Source organism: Wasmannia auropunctata, unplaced genomic scaffold (genome assembly GCF_000956235.1).
Source record: "Wasmannia auropunctata unplaced genomic scaffold, wasmannia.A_1.0 LD336103.1, whole genome shotgun sequence".
NCBI classification, from domain to species: Eukaryota; Metazoa; Arthropoda; class Insecta; order Hymenoptera; family Formicidae; genus Wasmannia; species Wasmannia auropunctata.
The window spans coordinates 1,260,614-1,282,530 of NW_012026787.1; the positions used below are offsets into that span (position 1 = coordinate 1,260,614).

The 21,917-nt window shown below is 31.7% G+C and overlaps 2 protein-coding genes across 3 annotated transcripts; one reads left to right on the forward strand and one right to left on the reverse strand.

Annotated features, from left to right (window-relative positions):
* Positions 1-8,518: 8,518 nt before the first annotated feature.
* Positions 8,519-13,452, forward strand: LOC105457459. Its single transcript, XM_011702133.1, has 4 exons — positions 8,519-8,626; positions 9,043-9,428; positions 11,236-11,532; positions 12,963-13,452. Exons 2-4 carry the CDS (start codon positions 9,072-9,074, stop codon positions 13,221-13,223), a joined length of 915 nt encoding a protein of 304 aa, XP_011700435.1. The 5' UTR covers positions 8,519-8,626; positions 9,043-9,071; the 3' UTR covers positions 13,224-13,452.
* Positions 13,453-13,567: 115 nt separating this feature from the next.
* LOC105457446 (TBC1 domain family member 10A-like) lies at positions 13,568-19,612 on the reverse strand. Of its 2 annotated transcripts, none has more exons than XM_011702113.1 (5): positions 19,484-19,612; positions 17,761-17,926; positions 15,677-16,244; positions 14,452-14,721; positions 13,568-14,142 (listed from the first exon to the last, which is right to left on the reverse strand). In XM_011702113.1, the coding sequence occupies exons 2-5, from the start codon at positions 17,907-17,909 to the stop codon at positions 14,038-14,040; spliced, it is 1,092 nt and encodes a 363-aa protein (XP_011700415.1). In that variant the 5' UTR covers positions 17,910-17,926; positions 19,484-19,612; the 3' UTR covers positions 13,568-14,037. The 2 variants fall into 2 exon arrangements, with proteins under 2 accessions (XP_011700415.1, XP_011700424.1); XM_011702122.1 differs by lacking the exon at positions 19,484-19,612 and adding an exon at positions 19,054-19,419.
* Between the last annotated feature and the right edge of the window lie 2,305 nt (positions 19,613-21,917).

The window sequence follows — 21,917 nt, forward strand, 5'->3', positions numbered from 1 at the left end:
ATATATAGGTATATATATATATATATATATATATATTAACCGATTCGAAAAATAATCTGTATATAATATTTTTTATTACTCAGTACATATACAGTATATAATATGTATATACATATATAAAATATATATACTGTATATATTAGCGAGCTAAAAAGTGCGCGATTTTATTTTGTCCACATCGTTCAATGTCATAATAAAATTATTTATTTTTATGATACGTTATATTACATTCTTTGACAAAAAAAGTTACAAACTATGTATACATTGTGTACACATATATGCGTAATTTTTGACAAAGTATGTTTATTTTAAAGTAATTTTCATTTAAAGTTGGGTATACTAGTATCAATAATAAAAATTTTCGAAGATTATAATTTTTCATTCTCTGTGACATAAAATTAATTGACAGTATGTCGTACAGATGTATAGTAACGCTATAATCAACTGGAGTAAACATTAATAATATATTTTTATATTACTTTTTTGTTGATTAATTTAATTTTTTTTGCATATACGTAAACGTAAGAAAAAGAAAATTAAAAAATATATGATTTTCGAAAAAACCTAATTTTTAATTTGAGAACAAATGTCACATGGATGACGATCATAACGATGTTTCTTACATAATATAAATTTGGCCTTTGCGTTTTAATATCTTTATTCATGCTATACAAAGAGTAAACTAAATAAAACTAAAGACACTTTTATCATGCAATAAAATCCTTATCGATTAAGCCGATTATGAAATTAACTTAATCATTATTGAGATTTGATAATTGTACCTCCACTCAACTCACCGCGAGATATCTGATCTTATTATCCCGCGTGAAACACGATTGTGTATGTTGACAATTTTTTGTTATTTTATCTTTTATAATTAAATTTTCTTGCAGCAGATTGTGTTTTCTGCAGATTCTGATAATAATATCAAAAACGGCATTAATATCTTTATGAGAAAATAAAATATGATAAAAGATAAAAATCGCATATTTTTTATGTGCGCTCACTACTGTATATTATATATAAAAAGACTTATATAAGGTAAATGTCCCTATTTGTGACCGTGACCCTATTTGTGACCACTTGTGGACTTTTATTTAATTAATCAGAATTTTAAGTAATTCATTTTCTAAAATAATATTTACGTTGACTACTAAGCCACAGTTTGATATATTGGTCAAGAATATTTGACTAACAAATACTTGTGAAAATATAAAATAAGACGCTCGTATCACCATCAGTGGCAGATCGAGCGCATATATTTGTCGTCACATTAATAGATGTGGCGCTTGTCACGGCACAGTTACAGAGTCGTTACAGCGTGAAAAACAAGTGTTCAAGAGAAAAATGAGGATTATTCGATCAGTAAATAATTAAAGATTAATGTACTACTTGTGGATTTCGAAAAAGGTTGGTAGTTTTGAGTATATAGGCGAACATTATAAATAGGTACAACAAAACACGTATGTCCGTAAATGTGATCGGCTCAAGAAAATTACTCATAACAGTCAACAGTAAAATTTACTGCTAAAAAGAAAAAAAACGTAATTAATACCCATCTCCATATGCTTATGAACGGATGTGAGTTGCATTTGTACGAGTATAAACGGAAAGATATTCGATTATGCTCGAAAGAAAACTTTAGCGACAACGTTATCACTTTAGAGTTTAGATTAAGCACTAATTGGGACATGTTCGGGTGCGTGTGTTTTGTACCGATTTGTGACCATAGCTTCAAAGCGAGAAAATGTATCCGCCGGTCACAAAATCGTACGTTCGATATTTAATGTATGTACCCGGTCACTAACCAGGACAGACAGGCGGTCACTAATAACTGGGTCAAATTCAAATCAGCCAATCACTAATGCGTTTATTTACATAGTTTGCAATTTCTTTTTTTATATTTATTAGATTATGTTTAAAACTCAAATGAAATAAATTTTTTTTTTATGAATTCGTGCGATTATTTTACATGGTTACAAATAAGGACATTTATCTTATGTGTGAATTCGTATGATAATTTCAGTTTACTCGCGTAATTATCTTTTTTATAAATAGCAAATTCTACGAGAGCAAGTTAATAAGTTTTTAGAAAATCTGTCAGAGAGTATTCGTAGTGTCATGTCACATAACTTTTTGACAAGTAGCATCTTTCAGCTACTCTAATCAGCTTTCAGCTGATTACTGTAAAATTTTGAGCGGAATTCATCGCGTGGTTTCATTTTTATAGACGATTAAAGCGAACAACTTTAATCGTCAACACCTTTGTATTTTTTGCAAAATGAAAAAAAAACGAGTTTCGTGCAGTGATGCAAACATCTACATATGAAAGGTTTAACGCCGGAAGACATTAAAGCCGAGTTGGATAATGTTCATAGCACATCTGCTCCAGCGATTGTGACTGTATACAATTGGGTGAATGAATTTAAACGTGGTCGTACATCTACATGTGATGCACCTCGTTCGGGACGTCCAATTGAAACTGTTACCTACACCAGAAATCATCGATAAAGTCCACGATATTGTTTTTGACTGATCGACAAGTGAAAGTGCGCGAGCTTGTTGAGGCCACTGGCATATCATATGACACAGTGATTTCAATTTTGCACGAACAATTGGGTATGAAAAAGCTATCGGCAAGATGGGTGCCGCGTTTGCTCACTGTGGACCATAAGCGCGACCCCGGCACCGATGGCCAAATTCAACGAATTCCGCTACGAATTGCTTCACCATTCAGCATATTCGCCAGATTTAGCCCCCTACGACTATTTCTTGTTTTCAAACCTGAAGAAATGGTTCGGAGGAAAGAGATTCACCACCAAAGAGCAGCTCATCGCCGAAACAGAGGCTTATTTTCAAGGGTGGACAAATCATATTATTCGGATGGCTTGAAAAAGTTGGAGAATCGTTGAATCAAGTGTGAAAGATCGAGCTGAAAGGAGACTATGTTGAGAAATAAAAATAAATCGATAAAAAAATATGTGTTTTACTATGTTTCTCTAAAAACTTATTGACTTGCTCTCGTATATTTTAGAAATTTACATTAATTAAGTAATATAAAATCTATAAACTCTTACTTTTTGCGATTATAATAATATTTTTCTTTTTTAATAAGGAAGTTTTTAGAAATCTAAAAAATCTATTATTTGTAAAATATACAAAGCGAGGCACCTAATTTGACCACCTCGAATAACTTGTAAATTATAAAGTTGTACGAAAAATTGTTACATACAAATGTTGCATGACTTTGAGAAGGAGGCGTTTAAAAAATTTTAAGGTTAACTTTGTTTTTTTAAATGAAATATGATTTTTTTTATTTAAGATGATTCCTCTAATTATTGTGCATATAAAAGAATTAAGATAAAGATATCGAAAAATAAATAGTTTACGATATATTTTATACTTTATTCTAACACATTTTGACATAAAATTGAATATTTTCCAAAATATTTTTTGACGTATAAATGTAAAATATCTCGCAATACTAATATTTTCATAAATATACTTTTATGTACAGAAAAATGAGATAAATCAATTGGTGTAAAGAAAATATACAGTTGCTCTTAAAAATTAATAATTGCGTATTGATAATATATTGTAGTTGCATATTGCACAACTAATTACATAATTATTTAAAAAAATTGTGTTTTCTATATACTAATTGATTTATCTTATTGTTTTGTGCACAAAAATATTAAGGTATATTTATCAAAAGATTAGCAGTTTGCGAAATAGTATACATTTTATGTCAAAATAATAATATAATTTCATTTAAAGAAACAAAGTTGACCTTGAAATTTTTAAACGCTTTCACTTACAAAACAATTATGTGATGACCCCCTCAAACAACATGTATATAACAATTTCTCGTACAATTCGTATAATTTACAAGATTTTTGTGATGATCAAGTTAGGTCATCCTCATCCTGTATATGTGATTTCCTACCGGAAAACGTGTCACTTACAAAGTGCAATGCTTTATTCTAGCAGAACATCGACAGATGACCCTAACGGTCACACACATCATTACTAATAATTAAGCAACGGTTCATTGCTTGCAATAAAGCACTGCATGTGCAAGTGCACTTTATTTAGGCGAATCGATTATCTGCACGACACTTTCAAGATAAATTTGAGAAAAATTACCATTAAGCTGAGGAACATTAAAATTTACATTAATATTCTAATATATATACTTTCTATATATATACTTTCTATATATATATACTTTCAATGATGATCGAATAATGCAATGGCGCGTAATTATTTATATTATTTTTTTCTTTCCTTTTATGGTAAATAAATTGCAGCATAAATATTAAAATTAATGTAATTGTAATTGAATTCACATATTTCACAATTTTCTAATATTGTTTTAAATTAATTTTTTTAGAAGTTTGTCAGAATATTTGATCGAAAAAATAAATTTAGATTTATTTAAAGAAATATGAATAATTAAAAAGAAATTGTGTCTAATCTGAAAAAAATGTTAAAAAAGAATAAAATACAAAAAGTATAAAAAAGTAATAAAGAATAATATAAAGAAATATAGAAAATCAAGTATTGTATGGGTGACAAGAATTTATTTATGAATTTAGTAAGTGCATTAAGAAAGGAATAGTGCTATAAATCCAAAGATTAAAGTTGAAATTAAAATTATATTTGGCTCATCAGCTCTCTTTTAATATTGTGATTTTAAAGTTAAAATTTGAACTGATTCATAATTTCAAAGATTAAATATTTGATTATATGTATATATAAAATATTTTCTTATTTTATATTAATTAACTTTTAATTAACTTAATTTTGCAACCGTTCCGACGTAAATATATCTTTTGATTCTTTCCGTAATAGCTTATGGAAAGAATCAGGAGGCGTATATATCGTGTTCGTCGAGTGTATCAGGATTTCTAGTTCACGAAGACGGAAGGTCCTTTCCTATAATAATAATAACGGATAATCAACGGGCATCTGTCACTTAACGGCTTGTATCGGTCGATCGACGAACCGCGATTCCGCACCGTGAATTCCGTTTCATTATTTTGTTAGCGCTTCTTCCATTCTTCTTTTACGGTAAATAAATTGCGGCAAATATTAAAACTGTTACAATTATATTGAATTTAGATTTCACAATTGATTGCGTTTAAACGCAATACACGATAGAATAACCCCGTATTTATCCAGAACGATTAAAATGTGTCAAATTCTTTTTTTTCCAAACTTCTCTTTCTATTTATAGCATTATATATATAGAGATTGAATTCAAATTACATGTACGTCGACTCGCTGGCTGTTACACAGTAGCTACACAGACTTTGTCGTGGTTCCTCTTATCCGGTGTAACGAAGTGCAACTGAAATATTTTTGCCCGACACGGCCGTTGAAGATTCGTAGGGCAAATCAGGTTGCCGACATACATTCGGAATTCCGAAAGTAAATTCGTCTGCTCGCGTTGGAACGGAATTGGTTATAGGACGTTCTCGGAAATTAAAACTTCCTTCTTCTTAATCTTAATTACAAGTTACAAGTGACATTCCTTATGTCACTGCAGTATAATTAGAGCGTCTAGGACACTCACATCTGCAAGTGATTTCTGCTGCAACGAACTGGAAACACGCGAATTATTTATTTTGCTGAAGTTTGGAGTACTCTTGAAGCAAAAGTTTGAAAATTATTATTTATTTCAGTAACATAACATATGTCAATTTTTATTTGAATGACAAATTCAATTTTGAATTTAAATTTTAAAATATTCACCAGCCAGATAAGATCTTAAAAAAAGATCTTTAGAAATCTTAAATAATTTTAAAAGATCTAGAGAACAAAATATTCTTTCTTATTCTCTTTCTGTGTGTTTCAGTTTACCACAAAAAATCTTGTCTTACTTTATCTATTGATTTCATCCTTAGAGGTAAAGATCTTTATTTCTTACAAAGGAAGCCTGAAATGAGCGTCTTATGGTAAACCTCTTTCAAACTTCCTTTTAAAATTTAACTTTATGAGAGATATAACCGTCGGAAAATGATACTTTATGAGGCGGTAATCGGCACGATGCTTCTCTCGCGGCAGAAATTAGGGGCACATCAAGTCAAGGCTGTAAATGTCTTAAGCCGACGACCACCGCCGCGCCGCGTCGTCTTGAATAGATCCCCACGTACGCAAACATAGATCTTATCCAAAAGTTCGTCAGCGATTATGCGCTCTGCATCAAACGGCGACGACCGTCGAATGCGAACCGTCACGGATCATACGATTCAGGTCCTGAGGGTTTTGGGTACATCCGTTATCCGTTACCCGTATACGCACGCCAAGCCGAATAAAATACTGGTTTCACGACATCGGAATAAAATACCATATATATATAAATTTGTAAAGTGGGTCACTTTTATCGAAGGGACTGTCGTTACAGAGTCTTACATTGGCAGCAGGAATAGGCTCCTTTCAAGAGATTCGATTGTGCACAACTTTTGGCACAATCGATTGGCACAAAACTCGATCTTCAATCCTGGTAAACGAATATTTACTGAAATAAAAGGATTAGAAGTTTTTTATAAAATAAACAATATCTCTCGTGAGACACAATAAATAGAAAAAGTTAAGAAGAACTTAATTTACAAAATCATACTGATGTTGTTCTTCAAGATAAAAAATTAATTGATCAAACGTCTGAAATTTTCTTATCCATTTCTCCTTTATTTTTAATATGTTAATCACATTGTCTTTTACCAATAGTTAAAAATTATTTCTTCTTCCTAAATGATTTCTTGTCTATAAAGTAAAGAAACTTAAATGGTCGATGTTAAACAAAAAGTTTTAACGTACCTTAATTCTAAAAGAATATTAAATTATATATTAAAATTAATTACACACTTACATGCAAAAGGTATAAATCTAATTTTCCCTCGCAGAATAATTCAAATATATAATAGCTAGATAATGTTAATTTCTCGAAAAATTATTTAGAAATTAAAAATTTTTTAATAAATTCCTGAATTTGGTGATAAAAGAAAATTCATGATTCTGAGGAATAAACTTATAAAAAATTGTTAAATCAATTTTTTACAATTTGAAAAATACATAATAGAATTTTTAAGACCAAATATTATATAAAATTCGATTCGAGGTCAATAAGAGCCTTAAACCTTGGTTTCGAATTAAATTTTACAGTCTGCTGGACCAATTATTTTTTGTATTTGATCGTGTGGTTTTATTTATTCCGACTGAATTATATGTTTTAGTAGCCAGTGTCTGTCCGTTGATTCGAATGAACACGCATATGGGGGGGAATATGTACCGGTGAAGGAAGTTAATTCAGTGCGTTCGCGATAGTACCTTCGCGAACGAGCGCGACGATCCACCTCGATCGGGCACGCGAGTTTTCCGGCTGCGACGTGCGTCCGGCCGACCGCGCGCGAAGAGGAGAGGCATCCGGGTACCGTGCGTGCGATTTCGAGCTGCGATACGCGATACACCCGGGTCGATTTATTTGACCCTTTGATTATCGCGGGTGGCTGCACGCGCATACTCGCGTGCCGGAGCGGCGCGCGACGGATAATCTCTTTTCCTTTTGTGTAAATAAATTGTAAATTGATTCCGTGCCGCTCATTCTCTCTTTCTCTCTCTTCTCTCTAAAAGTGAATCAGTGGAATCATCACTGATTTTTAGTGTATATTATTTTCCAGTGGCATATACTTTGAACTGTGGTAAGCAGTGATTATTTCAATGTTGTTTCAGTGATAATATATTGATTCAAACAGTGAATATCACTAAAAGATAGTGAGTTTCACTGTCAAACAGTTTTGAGAATTGAAATTTACTATTTTCCAGTGATATTCACTGTTTAAATCAGTATATTATCAATGAAACAACATTGAAATAATCACTGTTTATCACTGTGTATCTGCTATATAACATATACGTAAATATACATTTTATGTACGTACGACTTTTTTACATAAAAATTTGTATTTTTTCCCAAGCATTATTATAACCGATAATGAATGAAAGAAATATATCGCTTTTTATTATTAAATATTGAATATTATTATTTAAATATTTATTTTTCGAAAATCTTACTCGAAAACTAAGGCCCATTCAATCAAACGCTCGGATACTATATCTTTATTTTGCCTCTAGTTTTACCAAAAAAATTGGGATCAGAATCCATGGTGCACTGACCTGGCCCCCCTTGTCAATTATATTTGGTGTTTGCTGGAAAGTAATGCCACTGGAAAATAATATATACTGAAAATCAGTGATGATTCCACTGATTCACTTTTAGAGAGAAGAGAGAAACCTAATCCTCCTGCATGCGTGTCTTTGAATGTTAGCTCTTAATTAAAAGCGATATTAATTTTAAAATGATGTAACACTTTCGTCGTTCATCACGTAATGCCGTGACTCGTGCGATCGTCTGATTTCCTACATCACATCCGGTTTTCTTTTGATCTCTCTGTCGTCGTTCAGAAATCGAGGAGATGATATGCAATATTGAAAGATATTGTTTTTTTTTATATTTTGCGAAATATATACGTAATTTATAAAGGACGAGTGACGCCCGGAAGTGAAAATGTGTTTCGGCTGCATTATCGATATCGCAGAGATTAGAAGATTTTGTGATAAATACGTAAGAAATCCTCTTTTTATGCAATGCACAATACTTCTAATTGAAATTAAATAATCAATTATCAGTTAATTTCTAATTACTTAATTGAAATTACTCATAAGAACATTTGAATATAATGTATGAACATTATATACGCATACTAGAGCACTTTCCGTTGAAATTTGAAAAAATTAAGAAAACGAGAAGTAACGTTAACAGAAATTTTATTAAATAAAATATTTTGGACAATTTTATTATCATTTTTAAACGTTAAATATGAAAAAATGTACAATACAAATTTATACATTTCAAGTGCTTTATTGTAAGTGTGCATGTGTACAAGAAATACGATAAAGTGAAGTAAAGTCAAATAAATGATAAAGAGAGAATCGTATTAACGATTTATTATTAAATCAGACGATTCTTTTCTTCGACAGATGCACAGACTCCATAAAAGCGATTCGATATGAATTTATCACGGAGATCAAAGCCATCGCGAGCCGCACGGCTCACCGTGTTAATATCGTTGATTATTGTCAACGCACGATCGTGCGGCGCCGAGTCGAGCGGCGAGTATCTCCAGAAGGCGATGATCGAGCTCCAGGAATTAAATTTGCCGTCTAACAGCCTGACGATGTACGACCGATTGTCATCAATGAACCTAGGCTATCGGCAGGGGGGCTATCATGATCACAATAGGTATCGCAAGGTCAGCACCAACAATGTCCATCAAGACATCCTGCAAAAACAGATTGCGGGTGTGCCTGTCGAGCACGTGGACATGGCTCACTCCGCCGCGAATAGTATAGCGCAATATTACGCGGTACGTATACCTTAAACGAAACTAATTAACGAAAAGGTAAAAAAAAAAGAATAAAATGGAAGAAATTTGCGATTTATCTTGTGAAATTATGCATTGAAATTTTTAATAGATTGAAAACGTGATAGTTCTTTCCCGTTTCTTTCTGTCCTTTTGTCATTTATTTTAATTTTTCAAGTAAACTTTTCCAATTCCAATCTCTTCTTCTGTTTAATTGTTAACTTTTGGTAATCTGAAAATGTGATTTTTTTTACCGTTTTTCTATTTCTATCTTTTTCTATTTATTTTAATTCTTCAAAAATTGATTTCTTCAATTTCAATTTCTTCCTCAGCATCGTTGATTTTTAATAATCTGAAAACTCGTTGTTTATAATTGTCTTTTGTATCTTTTTCCATTCATTTTAATTTTTTAAAATTTCGATATTTTTCTCAGTTTTATTATTAACCTTTGATTGCACTATGCGACACGATTTTGCATCACGAGTGTGAATAGTCATTTCCGACGTATTTTTGCCTGCTCAATACGAATCGATTGGTAAATGTTAACTATCACATCACAATAAAAAAAATGATTTGAAAGAGGCCAAAAACGACAATTTTTAAAACGTTGTAGTACTAGCAGCTAATTTTTTTGCTTAATTTCATTAATACCATAAAAGAATCAACTTTTATAGCTTTAAAATGCATTTTGATTCGTTACGATATGATTTCTTGTTTCCAAGATAGCTAGTTGAACATTTTGTTTTTCTCATATAATATTATTCGGCAAAATTTAATTTTTTCTTTCATCATGAGTACAAATAATCATTTCCGACGTATTTTCATCTGCTGAACACGAATTCGTTGGCAAAAGTTGGCTATCACGTCACAATTTTGAGAAAAATGCATCAAAGAGGTGGAAAACGATGATTTTATTTTTCTGATAATTGTGAGTTAACTTTTGCCAACGAATTTGTGTTTAGCAGAAAATACGTCGGAAATGACTATTCGCACTCATGATGAAAGAAAAAATTAAATTTTGTCGAATAATATTACATGAAAAAAACAAGGTACGTATATCTTAAACGAAACTACAAACATGTTCAATTCGCTATATTTTGGAAATAAGAAATCATATCATAACGAACCAAAATGCATTTTAAAGCTAAAAGTTGATTCTTTTATGTGGTATTAATAAAATTAAGCAAAAAAATTAACTGTTGGTGCTGCAACGTTTCAAAAACCCTTAAAATCATTATTTTTGGCTTCTATGACGTCATTTTTTTGAATATTGTGATAGCTAACTTTTGCCAACGGATTCGTGTTTAGCAGGTAAAAATACTTTGAAAATAACTATTTACACTGGCGATTCGAAAAAAGATAAAATTTTATCGTACAGTGTTATTATCCAAAAACTTGATAATTCTTTGCTTTTTTTCACGTCTCTTTTTATTTATTTTAATTTTTCAAAAATCAATTTCAATTTTAATTTTTCCTCAGTTTAATTAGTGATCTTTAGTAATCTGAAAACATGATAATTATATTTATAATTATCTGATCCTTTTTAACTTTTTCCTTACATTTTAATTTTTCAAAATGAATCAATTTCTTCAATTTTTATCTTTTTCACAATTTTATTGTTAATCTTTAGTCTGGAAATTTGATAATTTTTTAACGTTTTTATTTCTTCATATTTAATTTTTCAAAAAAGTCAGCTTCTCAATTTTAATTCTTTTTCTTAATTTGGAACCTTGATAATTGTTCATTATTGTCTTTTCTATTTTTTCTCAATTTGATTGCTACACTTAACTGATGCTCGGGAATTTTCCAGATACGCGACTCCACCGCCGCGGCCAGTTACCCGAAGGTGAAGCAGCCGGAGCCGCTGGCGTTCACGCGAGCGGAGCTGGCCGCGTTATACAAAAAGGCCTTGGAAAAAGGGTCAGCGATCAGCATGACGACGTTGACGCAAGCTCTCAATGCCGCGGGCGGCAACGGCAATGGCAATGGCAACGCATCGCCCCAGGTCGATCATCCGCAGCTACCGGTTAAACCGATGTACAACTACTACTTCTTCCCGCTGAAAAGTTTCGCGTCCGAGCTGCAGAGGGATCATCAGCAGGCCGCGGTAAGCGAAAGTCACGGATCCGTTGCGCCATCCGTTAGGCGCGACCCGCGGAATTTTCCCGGTTCGATCCGGTGTAACCAGATTTTATGTATATTAGTGTGATTGCTAATGATTTTACGCGCATTGGTGTCACCATGATTTTATGGCAAAACGCTCATAACATCAACTTAATTGTGCGAGCTTGTGCAACACGAGACATTGCATCTTGGATTATTTTTTTTTTATATGTGCGAATGTCCGTATAGATATTTGGACTAGAGCTGGTGCTTTGCTTCGAAAGCTTCGACATTCGAACTTTGGCATTAAAATTTTGCGAATTCTCTCGAAGCTTCGAAGTTTCGAAAAATACATTCGTGCAAATGAATTTATTCAGAAAATTTACAAATATTGTAAATAAAAAGAATTGATATATATGCTCAAAATATATGTACGTAATTATTCCTAAAAAATTTGAAAGTATTATAACCTGAAATTATTACAATTGAATAATTAAACTTGATGCATATATGTAAATGAAAAAAGATAATGATCAATGAAACAATCAAATTAAGAAAATTCAAAAAAATAAAAATAAATTTATTCTTAAATAAATGAATAAAAATATAATAAATTAATATAATTGTTTTGGCATCATTAAATCTTCTTCAGCATAAAACAATCTTAAAAACAGAAAATTTAAAACCGTAAAGTTAATAAAAATCATTAATTTTTTAATTAAATTTACACGAATGTACTTTTCGAAACTTCGAAATTAATTTTAAACATTAAAGCTTCGAAGCTTCGAAGGCACCTTAAACTTCAAAAAGTCGAAGTTAATTTCGAAGCTTCGAATATTCGAAGTAAAAAATAACAGCCCTAATTTGGACTACATGTAGCGCGCAAAAAAATTGTAAAGATAAATTTAAAAAATTTGTACTGTAACATAGATGTAAACTTCAGAATGTCCTGCATCACATTTGTACTTATATTTCAGTTTCATTACCCGGGAATTTAGTCCCCTAGTTGTTATTGCGTAAACGATCATAAAGACTTTTAAAAAGGGTCACTAATTACATATTGCACATTATTGATTGTTCTACAATTTATTAATATTTGAAATTATTTATGCTTATAGATTTACTTAATTTTCTTTAAAAAGTAAGGTGAAATAGAAAAAAATAAGTATGAATTCTCGAAAATTATTGTAATTGAGTTTTATTTTTTCGCTGTTGAGATGTAAAAATCATCCCAGGTTAAATCCTCCCGGGTTAAATGTGTATATAAATCTCCGATATTGATTGAAAAGATTTTAATTTATCACATATGATCTATAGAATAATCTTCGTAATCTTATAAGATCCATTCTGATACAATTCTATTATCATATCGAATATCTTCATATTGAATATAGAATAGCCGACAAACGTGATTCACATCGTTTCATTTTACAGCTCGTTCCAATGTACGCGGCTACCGAAACCGCAGAGACCACTCAGAAGCAGCTTATGAATCCACTCTTCGTGGCGATCGGCACATTCATTAGCATGGCGCTTTTGTTTATGATGGGCGTGCTGTTTCTACCGAAGTTGCCACACTTGGAACTTTTCAACGCGCGAGTAGCCGACAACGATGACTTTCTGCGGCTGACGACTTTTGTGATGAATGCCATAGACGGACGCAATCGCTGGCAGAATGTCAGCGCCACTAGCTGAGAATATATAATGTAAAGACATAAGTATTCTTAAATTAGAGATTGAAAATATCTGTTGAATGTATACCGTATTTTGCGTAAAAAATGTTTGGACCGCGATAGAAGAAAAAAATTATTGATTGACAACTGTTGATTGCAAAAAAGATATTTAGTGTATATACTAATATGAAACAAGTGTATTATAAATATCATTGTAGAGGAACTCTTATACTATTTTAAGTATCACTTAAATATAAAGTATAAAGATGTAATCTAAAGTTAGATTCATGCGATCAATAAAGGATTATAATATGAGATAAGATTCGGCATTAACGAAAGATAATATTTATTTAGTATATAACATTATCATATACTATATACTTTTATTTAAAAAATGTGATGAACGTTTTGTACATAAATATCAGTGTTAACCATGAAGATGATCAACTAGAAATCAACTAAGAATAACATTAATGATTAAATACATACTACGTGAATCTGCAAATGTGTTGCGTTTCTTTTTATAGTACACATACTATAATAATGAAGGAAGTAGAGATAAATAATGCATTCCGACTGTTATCGAGGAATGTGGACATGTGTATGTATGCGTGTATACGAAGTATATGGAAAACCACTTTCTCTATTTTGCGAGTGTACATACCTATCCGCTTTTTGCTATATCCCTCTATATTTTATAATACGAAAGAATTTGAAACATACAAATCGCGGAAATCTGTACAGTATCAGAAGAACGGAAAGGAAGGCACGCACTTGGGACGCTACACGTTAAAATGTATAATTTCGCCCCACATCTTCGTCTAACTACTTAATGATCAGTCAGTTCGATTGGCAGTTTCCTTCTCCGCCGCCTTTCTTTTCAATATTTGCCTCTGATGCTCGTATTCGAAATCCTCTTCGCTCAAATTCAACCTCTGAATCTGCAACATTAATTTAATTAATAACATTAATATAATTTATAGATGTATAATATTTTATATGGTCTGATTCATCTGAAACACTAAAATTATCCTCTAAAATTTTTAATAACTTTAAAATCTAAATCTTTGAAAAATATTAAGTCATCAAATTATAAATTTTTACTAATTTTTTATAATCATTTAATTTGATTTAATGACTATAGAATTACATTATAGCTTAGTTTTATTAAAGAATATTTAATTTATTCTGTAATATTAACATTAAATATATATTTGCATTAAAAAATGCCCTTGATAAACCAAATTTACCTGATAAACCAAGGCCTCCTCCTCCATGATATGTTGAGATGGATTTCTCAGAACTTGGAGGGTTTCGTATGTCGTTGGACAACGTTTGGTAAGGGAAGAACGACCTAGACTACCTTTCAATAGTACTAGGCCTACTTTAAAGATCACTTTCACGCCCTCGCAAAGGAACATATCCCATATGCGCAAGATACTTTCCCACGGTAATGTTCGCGTGTAAACGCACAAGAACCATTCCGTCATATATAAGATAGGTTCCATTTTTTGTTTTTTCTAAAATGGTAAATATCTGATTAATTAAATTCCTACCTAATTTATGATCAGTCTGTAATGATTTTAAAAGGACGTTACTTTTATTACATTTTGCGAGAAACACAAAAATTCTCTTAAAAAATTTCATGCATTCACGATTAAAATTTATATTCTATATGTTTAAACTAAAAAATAAAAAAATAGTAATTAAATGCCCTTTGGAGCCAACGCAATTCTTGTAGCGTAACAAATCGAATCAATCAATGTGGCGATTATGGCATAGAGAGTTGTGCGTCTGCTCTCCGTGTCGAGGATCCGAATTCAAATCCGACATCAATAACAAAACAAAAATATGTTTCTATTTGATCGCCACCACTTGGAAAGGCAAATCACCGAGAATCTTGCCCTGTGCCCAATATCACCCAAACAAAATCAATTGATCCCCATTTATCAGACCGTACTAGCCAGCGTGATAGGGAAAATGGCTAAAAGTTAAGAAAGCTCGTGTAGACATAACCCCCCAAAAGGTGTAGCGTAAAATACAATGTTTATTTATTATAAAAAATTATAAAAAAAAAGAAAGAAGAAAAATGTTAACGTTAATATGAACAGCTAACTGTAAAAAATTTTAACATTACTAAAAAACTAATACATCAGTTCCCTTAAATTTTACTGTCACGAAGGAGCGAATAGAACTCGTAAAGTTTGTGAGCAAAGCGAATTAATACCATGTTAATCTGTTTGTATTGAAGAAGATCCAATTCAAAGGTTGAAACGTATGCATTCTTTCCATTTCTTTTTTTTATAATTTATAATAAACAAACATTGTTACACTACAAGAATTGCGTTGGTTCCAAAAGGCATTTAATTACCTTTTTTGATTTATCATCTAGGAGCTCAATATTCTTTTTAAAATAAAGCCTTTCTAAAACTTAGCTGTATTGAAAATTTACATAAGGATTTGTGTGTAACTAACTAGATGTTTATACGCAACGGGCGAGACTCTCTTCAGAAGAGCGAACAGGATGTCTCCATCGCGCAGCAATGTTTCCATGCCCTGACTGTAGTAGCCGATGAGATACTTGTCGCATATCGCAACGAGACACCAGAACGCCTGAACTGCTGGCATGTGCATCAGCAAAAACGCGGCAATGGGCGCTTGAGCTTGGCAGTAACCCACTTTGCTGTTCAGAATCGAGTATGCTTTGAGGACTTGAAACAGTTCCTGCTGCCCAGGTGCGTTCTCGACGAACATTTCGTGATGCGGGAACTGACGATGGAGATCCTTCTTGATGTCCTCTATGTACTTGGGATCACCGGGTCTTTTAATCAGCTCCTCGTACAAGTTCGGATTCTCGTTCATCAGGAGCTGACCGCCGCACAGGTTCAGCCAGGCGCGTAGTCTCACGGAAGGTGGTATACCCTTGCGGCATCTCTCGCGGACCTTACGATAATTCGTGGTCATAAAGAGACTCCAGTTGTTCAGCATCTGTATCCATTTTCTCTCCCTTCGCAGTATCACATCGGGTGGTATAGCCTGTTTCCTATTCCACGTAAGGTTATTTATTGTATTGAAATAAAATTTAATTTTATTGAAATATTTATTAAAACGTTATCATATGCTTAAGGGAAGGGGGCATTCACGCAAAAGTCAACTACCAGTAGTCTTTCAGACAAAAATTTGATAGTGTGTACTTTTACGTTATTTTCAACGCTGAATTGAATGGTGTAAAAATAAATTGTTTACAAAATTTTTTCCACCATTTTGAAAAAATATTTTTTTTTTAAATAATTGGATCGTAAAATCCATACTCTTATTTGCTGGATATCCCTCACGTGGCATGTAAAACATTAGTTAAAAAATTAAATTTTTGTCATAAGGTTTGTTATAAGGTTTTCTTTTTTTAAATAAAATTATCTTTTTTTTCAATATTTAACTCAAAATACATGCTTATATTTAACACAAAACACATGTAATTTGTAACAGAAAATAGCTTCAAAATAAACTCGGAATGATAAATATTGAGTGATTGTAGTATTTTACTTTTACTATAAATTTTTTTCAAAAACTTTCTGCACTATATGTTAGATCTTCTTGATGTAAAGCCTGTTCTCTTTGTAACTGTGCAGTTCATATTATTTTTCTAGCACGTTTGAACTTCGCTTTCGTTCTCTCTAAGCATCCATTTTTTATCCACCTTTTGTCCGATTTTCGCTGGATGACTTATTGTCATTCCAGAATTTGTGAAAGAATTTAAGAACTAATATTTTTTTCTTTGCATCCTTTGTTGTAGTCTACGAATAATCTACTGATTTGGCGTAAATGTCGTAAGATATTTTTCCATCGAAACATTTTGTTGAAGCTGCGGTCGCAGAAGTGTGAATACAACACTATTTGTGAATACAATGAAGAATACAGAAAAATAATAGTAAATTCTTTCACAGATTTTGGAATGACAGTAAGTGCGTCATCAGCGAAAATTGGGCAAAAGCGGGATAAAAACGGATGTTTAGATATCGAGAGAGAACGAAAGCGAAGTTCAAACGTGCTAGAAACATAATATAAACTGCAATTACAAAGAGAACGGGCTTTACATTAAGATCTAACATATAGTGCAGGAAGTTTTCAAAAAAAATTTAGTAAAATTAAAATACAATCACTAAATATTTATTATTCCGAGTTTTTTTATATTTATTTTAAAGCTATTTTTTGTTATTAAATTACATTTATTTTGTGTTAAATATAAGCATATTGAAAAAATAAGACTTCATTTTTGAAAAAAAATCTTGTAACTGTCACAAAAATTTAATTTTTTAACTGATGTTTTACCTACATGTTACGTGAGGAATATCCAACAAATATAAGAGTATGGATTTTACGATCCGATTTAAACAATGTCTTTTTTAAATAGTGGAAAAAATTTTTTCAAATAATTTATCTTTACACCATTCAGCGTTGACAAAAACATAAAAGTACACACTTTCAAATTTTTGTCTGAAAGACTACTGATAGTTGATTTTTGAATATCCCCCCCCCCCCCCTAAAAAAGGCAGAATTACCTTTCCGGACTGTATTGCGAACCGCCCAGGAATCCATGGCGATCAGGTACAGTGGAGATTACCGAGCCTTGGTATATACTACTGGCCTCTGACTCTGTTTCCCCATTCAACTCCTCCTCGTCATTACGTGATACAACCGAGGCAGCCATGGCATCTTTCTACTCCTCTGAAAATTATAATGCTCATGTAATATAAATAATATGTATGGTAAGTAAACACAAAAAATAAACACAATTTGAATTTTCCATTGTATTTTAATTTGCTAGTAAAAAAAACGATGTTTATTTTTTAACATTATTTAAAAACAATCTATGCATACTAAGATTTAATTGTTAAAGACAAAATAAAAAAATTATTATAACAACTTTTAAAATAACAATTTTTCAGAAATCATATTTTACTATTCTTTTTTTCTTTTTATTTATGTCTATAAAAAACTCAAAACAAATAAAAAAAGAAATAACATAAAAATACATTATTAATACTTGTTATTAGCCGGGTTGCAAGCTTTGATTACAGTGTTACATCTGGCATAATGTCAATCAATTTGACATTTGTCTATCTATAAATAATAAGTCATAATTATCAACTTCGAAAATATCACTTTTCTCATTCTATCAATATATCCAACTTTGTATCACAAAAATTGCATTAAAATATATTTCCAATATAACACCATAATCATTTCCAACATAAAATCATAAAATCTACATATAAAAAATATATTATAAATATATAAAATGTATATGTAAAATCTATTATACTGTTCAACTATGCGAACAACAATTATGTGTGCAAAATAAAGTCACATTTTTTTGCTCAATATTTTACATGAAATATATAAGAGAAATACAAATGCTAACATATTGATAACTTTTAAATATAAAGATAAATTATAAAAAAAACTAGAGATTTAGCCTAAATCAGTTGCATGAAAAATAAATAAGGATTATCATATAATTGCACCTATTTAAGTATACAATTACATTATCATAAATGCTAATTTTTAATTAAGACCCAGCAAGCGGCGATCCATTAAAGCGTCGAGCTAGAGTAAAATAGAAATTGCGTATGTAATAATCCGAAATATGATATTTCGTAATATACGTTCCACATATAGTATATATATATATGTGTTACATACATCTCGCGGAGAATGCAACGCAATGTTCCGACAGACAGCGCAAGTAACACGTCGCGATAGTTCCGTTATCCGATTATCTCACCGTTTTACCATTTATCGGATCCGCGCACGCAAAATAAACATCCCGTCGTCGGGGAGAATGTACATACCCATCTCGCGTTGCTTCATCGCGAGCCACGCACTGTATAGCAACGCACGTATTTAACGCCTACCTCGCAATTGACAGATCACGCTAATCAAGAGGAAGAGAGAGAGAGGCTCGAGCCCTATTTCCCGTCTCATAAACATGCAGAAAGCACGGCGTGGTACAGTTTTACGGGTCGCCGCGACAATTAATCGCAACACCTTCGCGTTATCAGGTGACGGAGAGGAGAGGCGAGGAGGAGGAAAAGGGGCCGAATTGTGGCCGAAACGACACGAGACTTTTTCTTCTCTTTTTTTGGATTGAGAAAAAAAGTAACGTAACAGAACGCGAGCATTCATCGCGGATATGTGACGAGCGTAACTGCGAGAGCATAAAGTACGCGCGCGATTGTGGGCGTGTCCCGAAGCGTCGCAACGACAGTCGTATATGCTTACCGTGAATTTTCACCGAATCTGACATTTCGAGGTATCACAAACGACGCATCCGCACGGGCTCACTGTTGTGTACGGTATGTGCACGGGTGCACGGCACTCGCGTGCGCGCGTGCGCATACGCGTCACACGCACGTATGTACACATACATACAACACATCCGCTACGCCTATAAAACGAAGAGCGCTTAAGTAGGTAAGGTAGGTAATTATGCGTCTGCAGGCTGAAACGATATCGACTATGCAGCGCTTCCTACGGCCGGTATTATCAGAAAGATCTGCAATGTGAAGATCGAGAGATTAAAACTCGATTAATCGGGACGAAAAGAATGATCAATTAACTGTAAAATTTTATCTGGTTGGTCAGGAATAGTCACGTAATTTTTTGTTTTTTTACATCCCAATTAATGGTCGAATCACTTAATTATAATATCAGGAGACACGATTATATAGTGTCTATTGGTATCAATTAGTGTAATAAAATTATATTTTAATTATAATACAAATTTATAAAAAAATGCAACTACGAGTCAACATGGATTGCTTGGCGCGCAAAAATTTCTTATATCAATAATAATTCTTATATAAAAATTTATTTTCATTGTAAATATACATATATTCTTCAACTCTTCCTGAACCGTGTACTACGTTCCGGCCCCATTCAGGCTATAATTAATATTACGTGAAAAATAAAAAAATAAAAGGCCACACAAGAAAAAAATTACAAATATTAAAATTATATATAGAAATAATATATGTTATAATTATAGAATTTTTTTGATGTTTTAAAATTATATATTGAAATTATACCTAAATTAAAAGAAATAAAAGTTTTAAAAACAACATATATAACAATTAATACAAATATCTTTTATGTTTATATAAGAAAAATAAAATAAATCTTTCAAATAAAGCTTTGAGTAAATAACATAAAGATTTCAACTTTCTTTGGTAATTTAAATTTCCTCTTTTCCTCCCTTTTTCTATATATACGTAACTATCTCACGAAAAATATACATAATGATATAGAAAATGTATCTTTTTTTTCTCTCTTTCTATGTGTAAAACACTTTTATATCATTATTCTCTTCACAAATGCTTCTTTGACGCTGCATAAAAATTTCTTCCGTTTTTTTTTGTTGGATATTTACTCTTTTGTTAGTCTCCTTATTATTAATAGTATTTCTTTTACGTTGTTTAGCGTTACGAATGGCCTCGATCATAAACTCCGTGTACTACTTGGTACATGAAAATATTTATTTTGAGATAATAAAAAGGAGACTAAGAATAAATAATATATCCAACAAGAAAAAATGAAAGAAATTTTTATATTAATATATGTAATTATATTAATATAAAAGATATTTATATTATAGTATTTAATATATACACGCATATATACATACGTGTGAGTATCTGCAGTGCGTGCGTGCGTGCGTCGTGTGTGTGTGTGTGTTTGTGTGCGTGCGTGTTTGTGCGTGTGTGTGTGTCATTTATATGTAATTGGAATAAATGTTAATCTTGAATGACAGCTAGAACAAAGTTTCTTCTGGTGAAATGAATTAATTCCTTCCTCCTTTATTTCCTTCCTCTTTATTGAAAGAAGACTGCAACTCCATTTTTAATATACAAATTTAATGCTAATTTTTATTATATTCCTCCAACATATAACAGATAGTATATCTTATATATTTTTACAAAAAATAAAATTTGAAATTAAATAATTTATAAAAAATTTTCTTCTCTCTACTTTTATTTAATACTTACATATTTAATTACAACTTCGTAATAAGTTTTCTTATCAAGTAATAAAACTTCTCTTTACTCGTAAACGGAAGAAAATAAAAGGTTTGAACATTTTTTCTGATTTTTTGATTGCACAGAGAATTCTGTATAATTTCTTTGATGTCTGCAAATCTTGTGCCAATCCATTCATATAACCGCGAACTATACAGAAAAAATAAAAAAATGTATGCAGTAATCTGCTGAATCAAGTTTTAATAAAGAAACTATTCATGAATGTTTAATTAATTAAAGTTATAATAATTATTAAATCTATTAAATCATTATTGTATATCTAAGGTCTCACTTACTCTTGCCGTTACACGAAATTTAATTTGAACATTTATTGTGTTTTATATTCGAATTTTATTTTATGCCGTTTACCGAGACCGTCGATATTCACGACTGTTTTTTTGCTACCGATCAGCTGTCTCATCGACGTAAACACGCGGCTTTGTTTCTCCTTCTCACCTTCACCTCTATACACAGGTGATTCCTTGGTTCGACACATCGCCAAAACGGCTTTTGTCAGTCTCAAGTAAATTCTCGTTCGGATAAAGCGTCTGCAGGATTCTTTGTCTTTAATTATCTCTATTTCACTTTCTCGCAATCTCTCTCACGTTTCGGTTTTCGATTTCGACGTCACCATGTGAATC